Source organism: Amphiura filiformis, chromosome 2 (genome assembly GCF_039555335.1).
Source record: "Amphiura filiformis chromosome 2, Afil_fr2py, whole genome shotgun sequence".
Lineage (NCBI taxonomy): Eukaryota > Metazoa > Echinodermata > Ophiuroidea > Amphilepidida > Amphiuridae > Amphiura > Amphiura filiformis.
The window spans coordinates 51,783,319-51,799,527 of NC_092629.1; the positions used below are offsets into that span (position 1 = coordinate 51,783,319).

Here is a 16,209-nt window from a genome sequence, read left to right on the forward strand (position 1 = left end):
ACATCACGCTTTGACCCTAGAGTGACAGATCAGATGTAAACAGAGCGCTGTTAGAAAGTCGGAAGCCCACAATATTTCTCCGATTTTCTTTCAATATGATTGACAAATTTGTTAACTGGGATGAATTAATAGATTTAGACTATTTCTTAGGGGAAAAGAACTGGACAAATGATGAAGAAGACATAATTTGGGGGCATGAAAGCGAGTGGAAAGTGGTCCCGGCACATGTCATGACTTCCAGTTTTTCTACGTGTTTCTGTTTCAATGAATGTTTTACGAACTTTCCATATGTTTGAGGAGCCCATTTTCTTCAATATTTTGACAAGTTGATGTCGAATTTTCTATTCTATGTTGTTTGGCAATAATGTTTTTTGCCAACAGTTCGTCCGAAGTTGTAATTTTGTGTTTTTGATCGCAAAGATCGGATATTTTTATTCCCGATTCTAATTCTGCTCCCTTCGCAAGGGTGCAGAATTCGGCAGAACTTTGGCGATAATTTTGTCATTTTAGACACTAAAATGCATTCGATCCTTAATTTTGTTTCAACCGAGTCTTAAATTAGCAAACACAATAAGGTTGGTAGCAATGCAATCTTCTGAATCTTAAACACATTGACCAAATTTTGAAATGCTAACTTCTGTTTGTGATGTGACATTTATTGCATGTGATTTTTTAGGGGCTGTGCAATAATTTATGAGCCCGGGGGGGTAAATTTCCAAACGGCCTGGCAAAAATCGCTTGCCCCTCCCCCTGTCAGCCCGCCAAAAATCGCTTGCCCTCCCCCTCTCAGCCCGCCAAATAATCTTGCATATTAAGTGTTTCCGTACTTTTTTCCCGATCCTTTTTAGAGTGTTTAATTTAAAAGGCGCCCCATGAATGTGTGCCGAAAATTGCCTGCCCCCCCCTCCCGGCTTGATAAAAATTGCTTGTCCCCCCCCCCCCTTTTAGCTGGCCAAGAATTACTCCCTCCCCAAAATATTATTGCACAGCTCCTAACCAGAACGATTAAATGTGTATTGCACGAAGACATTTAAAATTTATGCGAGCATTAATGCCACATCTAACTTGAGAAAATTACACATGAATCGAAAGACGAAGAAAGATTGTTTTTCAAATTTGCAATATATTTTTATTGAACTTAAAGCATTTGAACTGATTATATCGCAATGTTATGTACAATAAAATGTGCATATACATGTAGTATCACAGTGTTATGTATGTACAATAAAATTTTGAAAACATAATTTATTCTTGTCTAGCATGAATCAAAGTCTCAGTTGTGAATATTTCTTAAATGCTATGTGAGTGCAAAGACATTGATAAAATTGATAAAATATGTTTTACAAGTCCAATAATTTACTCATGTTTTAGACATTTCAGCTTCTTCCGATCGATCGAAAGATGAAATGTCTAAAACGTGAGTAAATTATTGGACTTGTATAACCTGAGACCATTGGTTTCAGGTATAACATAATTTACCATAAAAAAAAACACCTGTTTTACAGTTGGGCGAACCTTTCATGCAGGATCGGTTGGTCAGGCAAAATTTTTATTTTTTTTAAATTCTTTTTTCCCTGGAAGCTAAAATTGGCCTAAAAAACACCAAAATCTGAAAACTTGATTTGATCTGAAAAAGTGAGAAATTTTTTTTCAAGCAAATTTTCTAAAAAAATTATTCATTTTGGCAGGGCTGATTTTGGCCAAATTAAAAAAAAAAAATCTCCCAAAACGCAAAATCTGGGTCGGTCGGGCCAGTAAAACAGGGTGTTTTTTTTCCAGCGCCTTACTGCAAATTTATTTTACTTTTAGTCTTATAAATATAGTTGGGTCAAATCAAAGTTCAGTTACTGCTAGCATGACATCCAAAATATCTTGCCTCAAGTGCTTTAGAGTAAGAACTTTAAGTTCACTGAATACGAATGATTCAACAAGTCTCTGTGCTCTCTGATGATGTTCGGTTTTGCTCGAGAAGTCTAGCCAAGAATTTATTCACCGATAGCTTCACATTCTAGGCTAGAGAGACCATTGCATTCAAAATCTAGTCGGATTTGCTGAAGCATGATTGACGCCGTGTAAAGCAATGGGAGTTCAGAAGTAAACACAACCGATCACGACAAGCAATCACATCAAAAATGTTGCTAAAATTAAGCAAAATTTTATACTGTCCAAAATAGGCAAATCTTGCTCGAAAGATACAGTTGACTCATCGAAATGACTTTCATCCAAATTTCAACATTAACAGAATAAATAATCTCCGCTGTAAAAAATTGCACCACTGTCCGACAAAAAAACGATAGCACAGCACTCTGGTATCGAATGCGTAACTATCGGGGGGAAATTTGAAGCAAGAGTTCTTGAGTATTAAGTTTTGTTCCATCTTCTTTTCTGTGCCTCTTCATACAACGTTTGCTCGTCCAATCTACTCCCGTCTAGGTGTACCGCTACATCTTGGTGACATGATTCTGAAAAATAATGAAAAAAAAAGATTAAGAATTGAAAATAACTGAATTGAATAAAGTATTTTTCTAGGTATAGAGGTACAAATGAAAACTTGGAATGAGTCTTGCAACTTACAAATGTAGTACCGTAAATTCTTTAACTTGACAAGACCTGGAAAATACGGGCAAATTGGCAGGTCCCCTTTTTTTTTTTGAGTCAGAGGAAAATGATGGTACAGTAATTTAAATATTTATAAAGAAATACATAAGAAATGCTGGGAAAACTACACTGTTGGGGTGAAAACTTGATTCAGCTTTAAAAAAATTCATTGCCTTCCAAATATTTTCGAAGTTGGCAGATAATTCAACTCCCACTACATGTACATTTTTGAAACTGAACGTTTACGTCAGTTAGTAAACAAAAGACTATTTTTACCAAAATCCCAATTTTAACTATTTCATATCTTATTTCAAACCCTTCAGTGTCAATATGATAGAATAAAATACAAATTGGACCATGACATTACCCTCAATTGAAATGGTTTATGGTTAACCCCAAAATTTTGGAAGTTATTTGCCTGTATTCTACGAGAGACAAAATAATGTTTTATACACATGCCGCCATGTTGAAAACATGATATTTTGTAATAAAAAGCTAAATTTGACCATATTTTGGGACCAAATTGTATTTTTCTGAAAATTGAGGTCAAGTTTAAAAACATTCCATGACATAGTTAAACAATCATAGAATGTTATTAAATCAACAAATCACATGTTTATTTTACCATGTTGATGAAAATTGGTGCACAAATAGGTCATTTTCCACCTTCAAATTAGTGAATTTGTATAAATTTTGATTTTAGAGTGATTTTTAGGGATTTTAAGTTACAGAAATCAAAAAATCAAAAAGATGTAATTTGTACAAAATTTTACTATAACTCAGTTTAAACCTTATAATTTGTAATACAATCGTTGTAAATGGGTTAATTGATTGTTTTAAGTCACAATTTGGTGCACAAAACGTGTCAATTTTTGTAAATTTATGGCAAATTTGCGACCCTTCCGAATTCGGCAGCTTTGTATACGCTAAACACGTAATGCATTCGTCAATTGCAGTCCGGCTCCTGGGTACCCGGGGCACTACGGGGAAGTCGGCATCAACTCGCTTTCGAAAAATCGAGTAACTGACGTCTTCCCGACGAAGTACCCGCCGAATACCCGGCAATGCGGGGCAATATTTGATGACGAAGTCTCGGGCCCTATACCCCGGGGAAATTGTGCGTGTCCCCGCCGACCTCCCGACGAAGTCCCCGCCGTACGTGTCAGCTGAGACCATATTATACCTAAAGGGATTGGAAGGTCGGGCCAAATATCGAGTGTGCAGCGAACCAGGTCCCTTCAGTCCCTTACGGCATTGTTATGATAATAGCGCTGATCGATTTTCTGAGGCAATGCTTCGCTTCCTGTTTCCTGGCGTGAGTCAGTACTGCGCATGCGTAGACCAATTAGGATCGGGTTTTTAATTCAACCTTTGACCCTAGAGTGACAGATCAGATGTAAACAGAGCGCTGTTAGAAAGTCGGAAGCCCACAATATTTCTCCGATTTTCTTTCAATATGATTGACAAATTTGTTAACTGGGATGAATTAATAGATTTAGACTATTTCTTAGGGAAAAGAACTGGACAAATGATGAAGAAGACATAATTTGGGGGCATGAAAGCGAGTGGGAAGTGGTCCCGGCACATGTCATGACTTCCAGTTTTTCTACGTGTTTCTGTTTCAATGAATGTTTTACGAACTTTCCATATGTTTGAGGAGCCCATTTTCTTCAATATTTTGACAAGTTGATGTCGAATTTTCTATTCTATGTTGTTTGGCAATAATGTCTTTTGCCAACAGTTCGTCCGAAGTTGTAATTTTGTGTTTTTGATCGCAAAGATCGGATATTTTATTCCGATTCTAATTCTGCTCCCTTCGCAAGGGTGCAGAATTCGGCAGAACTTTTGGCGATAATTTTGTCATTTTAGACACTAAAATGCATTCGATCCTTAATTTTGTTTCAACCGAGTCTTAAATTAGCAAACACAATAAGGTTGGTAGCAATGCAATCTTCTGAATCTTAAACACATTGACCAAATTTTGAAATGCTAACTTCTGTTTGTGATGTGACATTTATTGCATGTGATTTTTTAGGGGCTGTGCAATAATTTATGAGCCGGGGGGGGTAAATTTCAAACGGCCTGGCAAAATCGCTTGCCCTCCCCTGTCAGCCCGCCAAAAATCGCTTGCCCTCCCCCTCTCAGCCCGCCAAATAATCTTGCATATTAAGTGTTTCCGTACTTTTTTCCCGATCCTTTTTAGAGTGTTTAATTCATGAATGTGTGCCGAAAATTGCCTGCCCTCCCCCTCCCGGCTTGATAAAAATTGCTTGTCCCCCCCCCCTTTTAGCTGGCCAAGAATTACTCCCTCCCCAAAATATTATTGCACAGCTCCTAACCAGAACGATTAAATGTGTATTGCACGAAGACATTTAAAATTTATGCGAGCATTAATGCCACATCTAACTTGAGAAAATTATTACATGAATCGAAAGACGAAGAAAGATTGTTTTTTTATTTTTTTATATATTTTTATTGAACTTAAAGCATTTGAACTGATTATATCGCAATGTTATGTACAATAAAATGTGCATATACATGTAGTATCACAGTGTTATGTATGTACAATAAAATTTTGAAAACATAATTTATTCTTGTCTAGCATGAATCAAAGTCTCAGTTGTGAATATTTCTTAAATGCTATGTGAGTGCAAAGACATTGATAAAATTGATAAAATATGTTTTACAAGTCCAATAATTTACTCATGTTTTAGACATTTCAGCTTCTTCCGATCGATCGAAAGATGAAATGTCTAAAACGTGAGTAAATTATTGGACTTGTATAACCTGAGACCATTGGTTTCAGGTATAACATAATTTACCATAAAAAAAACACCTGTTTTACAGTTGGGCGAACCTTTCATGCAGGATCGGTTGGTCAGGCAAAATTTTTATTTTTTTTAAATTCTTTTTTCCCTGGAAGCTAAAATTGGCCTAAAAAACACCAAAATCTGAAAACTTGATTTGATCTGAAAAAGTGAGAAATTTTTTTCTTTTTATTTTTCTAAAAAAAGTATTTATTTTGGCAGGGCTGATTTTGGCCAAATTAAAAAAAAAATCTCCCAAAACGCAAAATCTGGGTCGGTCGGGCCAGTAAAACAGGGTGTTTTTTTTTCAGCGCCTTACTGCAAATTTATTTTACTTTTAGTCTTATAAATATAGTTGGGTCAAATCAAAGTTCAGTTACTGCTAGCATGACATCCAAAATATCTTGCCTCAAGTGCTTTAGAGTAAGAACTTTAAGTTCACTGAATACGAATGATTCAACAAGTCTCTGTGCTCTCTGATGATGTTCGGTTTTGCTCAAGAAGTATAGCCAAGAATTTATTCACCGATAGCTTCACATTCTAGGCTAGAGAGACCATTGCATTCAAAATCTAGTCGGATTTGCTGAAGCATGATTGACGCCGTGTAAAGCAATGGGAGTTCAGAAGTAAACACAACCGATCACGACAAGCAATCACATCAAAAATGTTGCTAAAATTAAGCAAAATTTTATACTGTCCAAAATAGGCAAATCTTGCTCGAAAGATACAGTTGACTCATCGAAATGACTTTCATCCAAATTTCAACATTAACAGAATAAATAATCTCCGCTGTAAAAAAATTGCACCACTGTCCGACAAAAAAACGATAGCACAGCACTCTGGTATCGAATGCGTAACTATCGGGGGAAATTTGAAGCAAGAGTTCTTGAGTATTAAGTTTTGTTCCATCTTCTTTTCTGTGCCTCTTCATACAACGTTTGCTCGTCCAATCTACTCCCGTCTAGGTGTACCGCTACATCTTGGTGACATGATTCTGAAAAATAATGAAAAAAAAGATTAAGAATTGAAAATAACTGAATTGAATAAAGTATTTTTCTAGGTATAGAGGTACAAATGAAAACTTGGAATGAGTCTTGCAACTTACAAATGTAGTACCGTAAATTCTTTAACTTGACAAGACCTGGAAAATACGGGCAAATTGGCAGGTCCCCTTTTTTTTTGAGTCAGAGGAAAATGATGGTACAGTAATTTAAATATTTATAAAGAAATACATAAGAAATGCTGGGAAAACTACACTGTTGGGGTGAAAACTTGATTCAGCTTTAAAAAAATTCATTGCCTTCCAAATATTTTCGAAGTTGGCAGATAATTCAACTCCCACTACATGTACATTTTTGAAACTGAACGTTTACGTCAGTTAGTAACAAAAAGACTATTTTTTACCAAAAATCCCAATTTTAACTATTTCATATCTTATTTCAAACCCTTCAGTGTCAATATGATAGAATAAAATACAAATTGGACCATGACATTACCCTCAATTGAAATGGTTTATGGTTAACCCCAAAATTTTGGAAGTTATTTGCCTGTATTCTACGAGAGACAAAATAATGTTTTATACACATGCCGCCATGTTGAAAACATGATATTTTGTAATAAAAAGCTAAATTTGACCATATTTTGGGACCAAATTGTATTTTTCTGAAAATTGAGGTCAAGTTTAAAAACATTCCATGACATAGTTAAACAATCATAGAATGTTATTAAATCAACAAATCACATGTTTATTTTACCATGTTGATGAAAATTGGTGCACAAATAGGTCATTTTCCACCTTCAAATTAGTGAATTTGTATAAATTTTGATTTTAGAGTGATTTTAGGATTTTAAGTTACAGAAATCAAAAAATCAAAAAGATGTAATTTGTACAAAATTTTACTATAACTCAGTTTAAACCTTATAATTTGTAATACAATCGTTGTAAATGGGTTAATTGATTGTTTTAAGTCACAATTTGGTGCACAAAACGTGTCAATTTTTGTAAATTTATGGCAAATTTGCGACCCTTCCGAATTCGGCAGCTTTGTATACGCTAAACACGTAAGCTTTTCATGATCATGACTGATGCCGATTTTGCTTCAATTTGTTAATATCGAACGTCTCAGTTTAACAAACAATCTAGATTTAAGTAGAAAATATATTATAAAGCTCTTACCTTCATTGAAATTAACATAAAGTGCGTGGAAATTGCAAATTTCGGCGATTATTTTCGTGGTAAAAATTACGTCGGTATCAGAGTAGCAGTACTGAAAATGGGAATGCTCCGACGCGGACAGCGCCACTGCCGGTGAATGGAGTTTCATCCGTAATAGACCTGGTTTGCGATCGATATTTTGGAACAAAAGGCTAGAGCAAAGCTTCCAATCCCTTTAGGTATTATGGTCTCAGATAGAATGGTGTATGGTCGTCGGTCGCGACGTTAAAAAAAAATCATTTATACCACAGCAACGAAATTTTTTGCCGATTACGAGTCTCTGCCGAAGTACCCGACAAGTTCCCGGCCCCCACCCCGGCTCCTCCGACTCCACGACGAGTACTGCGAAATCTTCCCGGCTAGCGGGGCGGAAATTGCTGACGAGTTCCCCGCCATGTCCCGGCTAGGTCCCCGTAGTGCCCCGGGTACCCAGGAGCCGGGACTGCAATTGACGAATGCATAAGCTTTTCATGATCATGACTGATGCCGATTTTGCTTCAATTTGTTAATATCGAACGTCTCAGTTTAACAAACAATCTAGATTTAAGTAGAAAATATATTATAAAGCTCTTACCTTCATTGAAATTAACATAAAGTGCGTGGAAATTGCAAATTTCGGCGATTATTTTCGTGGTAAAAATTACGTCGGTATCAGAGTAGCAGTACTGAAAATGGGAATGCTCCGACGCGGACAGCGCCACTGCCGGTGAATGGAGTTTCATCCGTAATAGACCTGGTTTGCGATCGATATTTTGGAACAAAAGGCTAGAGCAAAGCTTCCAATCCCTTTAGGTATATGGTCTCAGATAGAATGGTGTATGGTCGTCGGTCGCGACGTTAAAAAAAATCATTTATACCACAGCAACGAAATTTTTGCCGATTACGAGTCTCTGCCGAAGTACCCGACAAGTTCCCGGCCCCCACCCCGGCTCCTCCGACTCCACGACGAGTACTGCGAAATCTTCCCGGCTAGCGGGGCGGAAATTGCTGACGAGTTCCCCGCCATGTCCCGGCTAGGTCCCCGTAGTGCCCCGGGTACCCAGGAGCCGGGACTGCAATTGACGAATGCATAACAATAATGGGCGGGGATACTATATTCGGACGTTCTGATTGGCCAGAAGTAGTCACTTACTCATTTGCATAATTGACACACCTGCTCTGTGCATGAGTGTTCAGTGAACAGGTTTTGTGCATGCACCGCTATGCATGCACAGTAGTGTAGGTGATCTTATAAAACGACACACGAACGCAGGATATTTTCAGTAGCGCTTTTGAAATCGAGTGGTGATGATTATTAAAAGCTGTGATTGAACAACGCAACAGCTTGGCAACTTTAAACTTTGTGATTTTCTTCTTTCGTTGACTGCACTTGCACTATTTAAGGAATATATTTCTGTCACCAAAGCAGTGGACAAAATGCCGCGATCATTTTTAGTGAAGAGTAAAATCAACCATGCTCACAATTTGAAGAAAATCAAACATGGAATTGAACGGACAGGTAGGTGGTCATCTTCAGCTCTGTTTTGTTTTTATGTCTCAATGATAATAATATGTGTGTTATTTTGTGATGAACGATGCCCAGATATTCAGTATTTGTTGACAAATATTATGGCCTACTTGATTCGGTCAAATATGGTAGTAAAATGCACGATTTTGCAAAATTTGGATCGCGGAGCTGGCTGGGCCTACAAATTGTACATTCGCATTTCACATTGCAAGCTATTGCATGTATACATGTTTCAGGTTTGTTTGGCTATTTATCAAATAGTCAGGTGATTTATAACTGCGTCAATACTCAATTTCACTTTTTGTTTCTGTTCCTCAAGCCTAACTTAGAAAATAAAAAGCTTCACAAGCGAGTTGGCCAATATGTACTTCTCTAATCATGCTATTCATGTTTTAAATATCTGTGAAAATAAGGCAACATTTTGCACAAAGCAAGAAGTCACTTGTTGCCATATTGCTATGATGAACTTGGCACTAAAAATCACAATGGCGATCGGGTATCGAGAAACCACCATCCGGCACGCGAATGAAGCCTTGGGCAACCATGTTTAATTAAACACACGACAAGGTTAACCGGTTATATTTTGGCCCTGAGTTCTTTTTTGGTTAACCACTTTGTTCATTGTTTTTTGACCAATTCTATTGTTGTACCTTTCTTGAAAATTAGAATTGTGGTTTGCCCAAAGCAATGGGGAAAGGTGCAGTGATTGTACATGTTTGTTGATCATGGTCATGTTTGTGCTTTTAAAAATTGTATTTTGTGTATGTTGATGTTTTTGTTTCTAGAATAGATGTAACCGTAGTGCTATCCCGCAATTAACAAATATGTAGGCGTCAAGGCGTAGAGCCGTAGTAACTTGTGAATAAAATTCCATTAAATTACATTTATGATTATCCTACAATCATGACAATGGATCTCTACTGTACTTTTAGCATAATCTGAACTCTGAATATTTAAAAACGATCCGGCGCGGCGTTATCAAAATCAATTCGATTTCAAATCAATTCAATTTTAAATTGATTTTACATTCAACATGTTCAACATGACTGAGATGTAAACGCGAATCGGATTTTTCTGATTTATAAACGCGAATCGGATTTTTCTGATTTCTAAAAATCTGAGCAACTCACTGAACTTGTATAATTGAATTCGAACTGAACTTTTTAGCTTGATCGGCATTCGATTCGCGTGTATGCTATAGTACATTGTACACACCGGCATCACCGTCAAACCACCGGCACGCTTATGATACAAGGGGTGCGGTACAACAAAGGGGGCATTGCCCTTTCATAGTACGCGCATTTTCGCGCCATATTTTTTGTAAACAAACCACTGCACTTCTGAATTTTGACTTGATCAGCTGTTTGATAAAAAAACAAAAACTGAAGTCGTGTTTTAAAATCGGGAATAATTTATAATCAACTTTAATCAAACTTTAAGATTTTGCTACTGAATATATGCATACGGTACACTTCCAGAGCTTGTACTTGTAGTACTACAATCAACCATAGGGCCCGGCCTACTCACGTACCGTACAATATACATGATATAAATTTAATAAGATAAATAAAACGAGCTATCTTAACAAAAAAAACCTCTTTATTATAGACATGATAGTGCAACAAAATTATTCACAAAAGCCTCGAATTTAATAGCGTAAAATAACTTTGTTCTCTATAACTTCTCTTTGTTTTATAAAGTTAAACATCTATCGTTTCTAAATCCAATATTTTTATGTTTTGCTCTCTCTCAATGCAGCATTTGATCCGTCCTGCGACGTGATAGTACCAGCCATCGCTAACCCGAGCCACTGAAACCGTCCACCGACCAATCATATTGGCATCATCACGCCGGCTACTTCCCCCCTTCACCACCTCTCGCATTCACCGCTCCCTCAATCCCTTCACCGCCGTTAGCACACCATCACCGCACGCATGAGGAGAACTACGATTTCTACCAACGTGGCTACACTGTGATCGACCACCAAACTTCTCCGTATAGCAAATCACTACTAGCTGCAACATCACCTGGTGCCATGGGTACCGCGAGCACTGGTCCGATTGAGCAACGTCTTCCAGCAACACAGGCTCTCATCGATCAACAGCACACACCAAAGAAAGCAAAAGAATCTGCCTCCAAAAGACGCAAATCTTCCAAAGGAGATCGCGCCGAAGGTACAAAATATACCTGCAGTGACTGTACTAAAGTTTATTCCACTTATGGTGGACTTACAAAGCATAAACAATATCACTGTGAAGCACAGAATAAGAAGATCTTCAATTGTAAGTACTGTGATAAAGAGTACATGTCATTGGGAGCTTTGAAAATGCATATTAGGACTCACACACTCCCATGTAAGTGTAAATTCTGTGGTAAAGCTTTCTCAAGACCGTGGCTGTTGCAGGGACACATCAGAACCCACACCGGCGAGAAACCATTCCAGTGTACGCATTGTTCGCGAGCTTTCGCTGATAGGTCAAATCTAAGAGCGCATCTTCAGACGCACTCTGAGGTGAAGAAATATAACTGTAGGTTTTGCAGGAAGACCTTCTCGAGGATGTCCCTGCTTACCAAACATGAAGATGCAGGGTGCGGAGCAGCTTCACCGAGTAACAGTGGTAGCGAATAACTGCATTCAATTATGTAATTTATAATTTATTATTAAACTTTGCTTCGGACATGTACTTTTTGAATAATGTTTCTTCAGTTTGGCCATGTTGGCAGGCTTCCATCGTGGTGTCGCCGTTAGTTTCAAGAACAGTCTTTGCGATCAATTGTGTCTTCCATGAGAAAGACTTATTTTGAGCAGTATTGAACAACTCAAATTATTATGTTTATAATGTAATATTTGTTGGTTATATTATTTGTCAGTAATTTTTATGGACCAAAGAATCGTGAGCTTCCATCATTAATTTTGTGATCAAAAACAAATATTATTGTGTAAAACCAAATGTGCTACACCAAATTTTTGGTGCATTTTACTTCCAATATTAATATTAAATATGACAATCATATTTCTCCAACTCTTCCTCCAAATGTGTGCCTATTTTTCAAACATTCCTCGTGCATGATAATTATTATAAACTATATCATAATTCATGTACCGTATGTCATAAATACTGTAGCGCTCTCTATGTGATATATATACATGACAGATTGTATGTGCTATTCTATTTAAACCCCCCCCCCCCTCCCCGTGGAAGATTTAGCTAAAGTCTTCCACGAGGGAATATGAGTTTCAAATAGAATAGACAATTGGGTAACTTCTACTATACTCGCCCAGTTGTGGAAGATATAAGTCAAGCCACATACTTACAGCCTACAGGGGGAGTATGGGTTTTAAAATAATTTACCTTGCAATTCCATTTGAAAAACATACTCACTCTGTAAAAGACTTTTCCTATATCTGCCACATGGGTATGTCAAATTTCAAATAGAAATAGCCCAATTCATGGAATGGTCAGTAAAATAATCAAAACTTTTTGTACCTCAAACATTTGTACCTTGTAGTACCTGGTATTGTATTGCATTTATTTATGGACGTATCTGTAACATTTTTTTTAGTCATAATGATAATCTTTATAAAAAAAACAAGCCATTGTTCTTGCCATTATGCCATAGTTTGCTTTTTCCAAGGGCAATTATGTACAAGGTAGCCTATATCAAAAGAAAGCATGTTGCAAATTATTGTGTTAAAAAAAAACTAACATTTTTTAGCCATCCTGAAGTTGTGTCGACTACAGACGAGGCGACATATCCAAATTTTCGGCAAAAATTAACAAATTTGAGAATTGTATATATTGGCATGACATGACCATATTTGGAATCAGCATGAAAAATGCATTAAAATGAGTACAAACAAGCCCAGTATTGGTTCAGTGGTTCTTGAGATAGCTCTTGATATTTTGAGAAAATTATCTCAAATTAAGAATAAGATGTATATTATATTACATTCCAGTAAGTCGTCAAGAATATTTTATGCTATTTATTTAGAAAAAAACGTTTGACAAAAAACATGATCTTGATCTTTGAAAATATGAAAACCAAAGACGTTAAATGACTATAATAATAGTCAGTTATTTATTGTAAGAGTAAAACTTCTTAAAAAGAAATACTACAAAGAGTTCAACAAAACTGTGACTGGGTTATAATAATTGGGATGTTCCAGTTGAAATCTATACACCCTCTGGAAGACGTGACCTTAATCTTCCACACAGGGTGTCGATTTCAAAATGGAGCCACCCATTCAGGAAACCCCATTTGAAATTCAAACTCCCTGTGTGGACGACCCGGTGGACGATTAAAGTCATGTCTGCCATAGGGGGTGTAGGGATTTCAACCGGACTAGTCCAATACAAACCAAGACTTTTTCATTTTCATTTTCAAAGTGTTTCACGGTCAGACTTTGTACTATGTAGGCCAATATCAAATCCAATAATTGTAATTTGGTGAAAACCCCTTTTCATTTCAAAATTTTACAAAGTCATAAAGTTAACACTTTTCTCAATAGATGCTTACATATGTTTCGAAAGATAAAACATATGGTACAACTTGTAAAGTAAATGAGATGTATTTTTTCCACAAAATGCGTTAATTAAATGCTGGTATATGTAGGAGCCTACACTTTCACTTTTGTATCTATCTGATAGCGCATATTTACATATCTCTGTTGATGTTGACTTATATCAGCTTCAAAGGAAATTGATTTCATAATGATGCAGTGTTTTCATGTCCAATAATTATGCACGTGCATATCATTCAAATGATCCAACTCGAAACAGGCAATCAGGTGATGGCAGGACACGTTTCAATATGCCCAAAGATGAAATCGTATTTGCGAAACTATATTTTATATGTAGTGGTTTTGTGTATTTAATAAATCCAGACATACACCATTATTTTAAATCAAATTAGTTATTAATTCCTGCTAATATTTTATTTACTAGTCATTTATAAAATATCAAAATTGGACAGATATTACTGTTATTGAAAACTTGCATTACATCATCAGTTTATCTATAACTATTCATCTTTTATTGGTATATAATTATACATGTGCAAAGATGGTTTGAAATTGTAAACATTCATTATTGAAAATTGTGTTTGATATTTGGGCAATTATTGCATTTTACATCGTATAATTAATTTAAATTGTGTCATATGTTATGTTCAAATTATAGGATCAACTGAGGAAGCCCCACCAGAGCAGTTCTTCTGGGGTGAACCAAACCTGCCTGCTTAAAGTGCTTATCAAATTAAGCAGTGACAAGGTTATCTCTGAATTTGAATGAATTTTGAATTGATGTTTTAATGTTATTGCATGAATTACCACCAAATTCAGAGATAACCTTGTCACTGATTAATTTGATAACCAGGCAGGTTTGCTTCACCCCAGAAGAACTGCTCTGGCAGGGCTTCCTCTTTAAGACCACGAGTATTAATGTTCTGAACATTTTATAACTTAAAGATCATAAGTTATTGTTGTCATATTGTGTTCTTCCATCATTCAGGTTTTTATAAAAAAAAATCAGTTTCATGTTTTGCAATATCATGACTTGAAAATGTTCCAAATTGTGCCTCCAAATTTGTTACATGAAACTTGTTATACATCTTTGAATTAATACAAATAATAGTATTGTTTTGAATTGCATACAGTCATAACATGCCCAATGGGTTGTGCTTTTTGTCTTGTATGATAATTACAAAAGGGTTCCGCGCGTGTGCTAATTATTTTTAGCGTGTACAATTCCCCCAATTATTGTGTTTTTACAGTATTTTGAGTAGATAAAGATATCCCTAAGTATAGATTTATTAAACATTATTAATTTGCAATTTTCAATTCGCATTTCGTTACTAGTAGTAGATTGACAATAGGCATTGATAGGCGTATTGCGCCTATTTTAGAGTTGATACATTCTTTGTTATTTTTAAAATAGTCTCATTTCGTGACTACAATAAAATTCAAAGAAAATCGTTTGTAACTAACAGACTAACTAACATTATGGACCACGATGGCCTCATCCCAATGACATAGTTCAATAACCTCAATTAAACACTCATAGGGCAAAATTTGACCTGAAGTTGCAGAGTACGAGTTTTTGTACCCACATTTTCAAAGGTCATATAATGAATGTACAAATGTATTGGGGTTAAAGAACTGTGCCCGGATAGATGAACATGTTGTGGATCTTAGTGTAACTTATATCAAATTCGAAGAAAGAGAGTTTCGAAGTTATTGTGAACTCCCGAACGACTGAAAGTGAAATAATATGTACTTATTTATACATAGAGTTTCACGTGTTACGAAACAAAAACAACACCCCGTGTTGCGCGTGATTTTACAGAGTGTTCCAATAAAAATGTACGCCTTTAACCACGCGGATGTATATGTATATCAGTATTACACCATCATGTTAAGTGGTATTTTGTTTTTATTGAGACACATTGTACAATTATTTATAAAACATTCCTAAAAAAAGAACAACTCTTGCAAAGAAAGAAAAAAATGTTTAAAAAGAGAAATTTAAGTTTAATGTCCAAAGTGTGCTTATGTTTAAAATATGTACAAAGTTGTATAATATGCTTGTAAACAATTGAATTGACAACTCGCAAATAAAAAAAAGTGTACAGCTTTATTTGAAATCTATAAATGCTGAAATTGTGTCGTTGCTTTCTTTCATGTTTCTACTTTCTTTGAATCTGGTATACTACGCTTTGTGTTCCTGGAAAAAAAGTTCTCCAAGATATTAGGAAAATACTATTTCAGAACACTCAACGAAAATTCCCACCACACTCTTAAAAAATGGTTCGACTTAGAGCCAGTTTTGTCCTGTATACGGAACTCTCTCCCAAAATTGTTTTATCAAGAACCATTTTCAAGCAAATGTTTCTAAGAGGAACCAAAAAGGTTCAATAAGCTTTTTTGTTCTGTAAGGATCCATTTTTTATGGGTTTGAGAACTTTTTAGGTTCTGTTGAGAACCCTTTAAAAGAGTTCAACAAAGAAACATTGAATGATTCTGTATGTATAGCACCAAAAAAGGTTCTTAAACCCATACAAAAGCTGATAGAACCTTTTTGGTT

At 36.0% G+C, this 16,209-nt stretch overlaps 1 protein-coding gene across 1 annotated transcript; it reads left to right on the top strand.

The window, feature by feature from the left end:
* The first annotated feature begins 8,843 nt into the window (after positions 1 to 8,843).
* On the top strand, positions 8,844 to 15,771 carry LOC140146353 (protein escargot-like). Its single transcript, XM_072168169.1, has 2 exons — positions 8,844 to 9,118; positions 10,886 to 15,771. The coding sequence occupies exon 2, from the start codon at positions 11,163 to 11,165 to the stop codon at positions 11,754 to 11,756; it is 594 nt and encodes a 197-aa protein (XP_072024270.1). The 5' UTR covers positions 8,844 to 9,118; positions 10,886 to 11,162; the 3' UTR covers positions 11,757 to 15,771.
* The last annotated feature ends 438 nt before the right edge of the window (positions 15,772 to 16,209 follow it).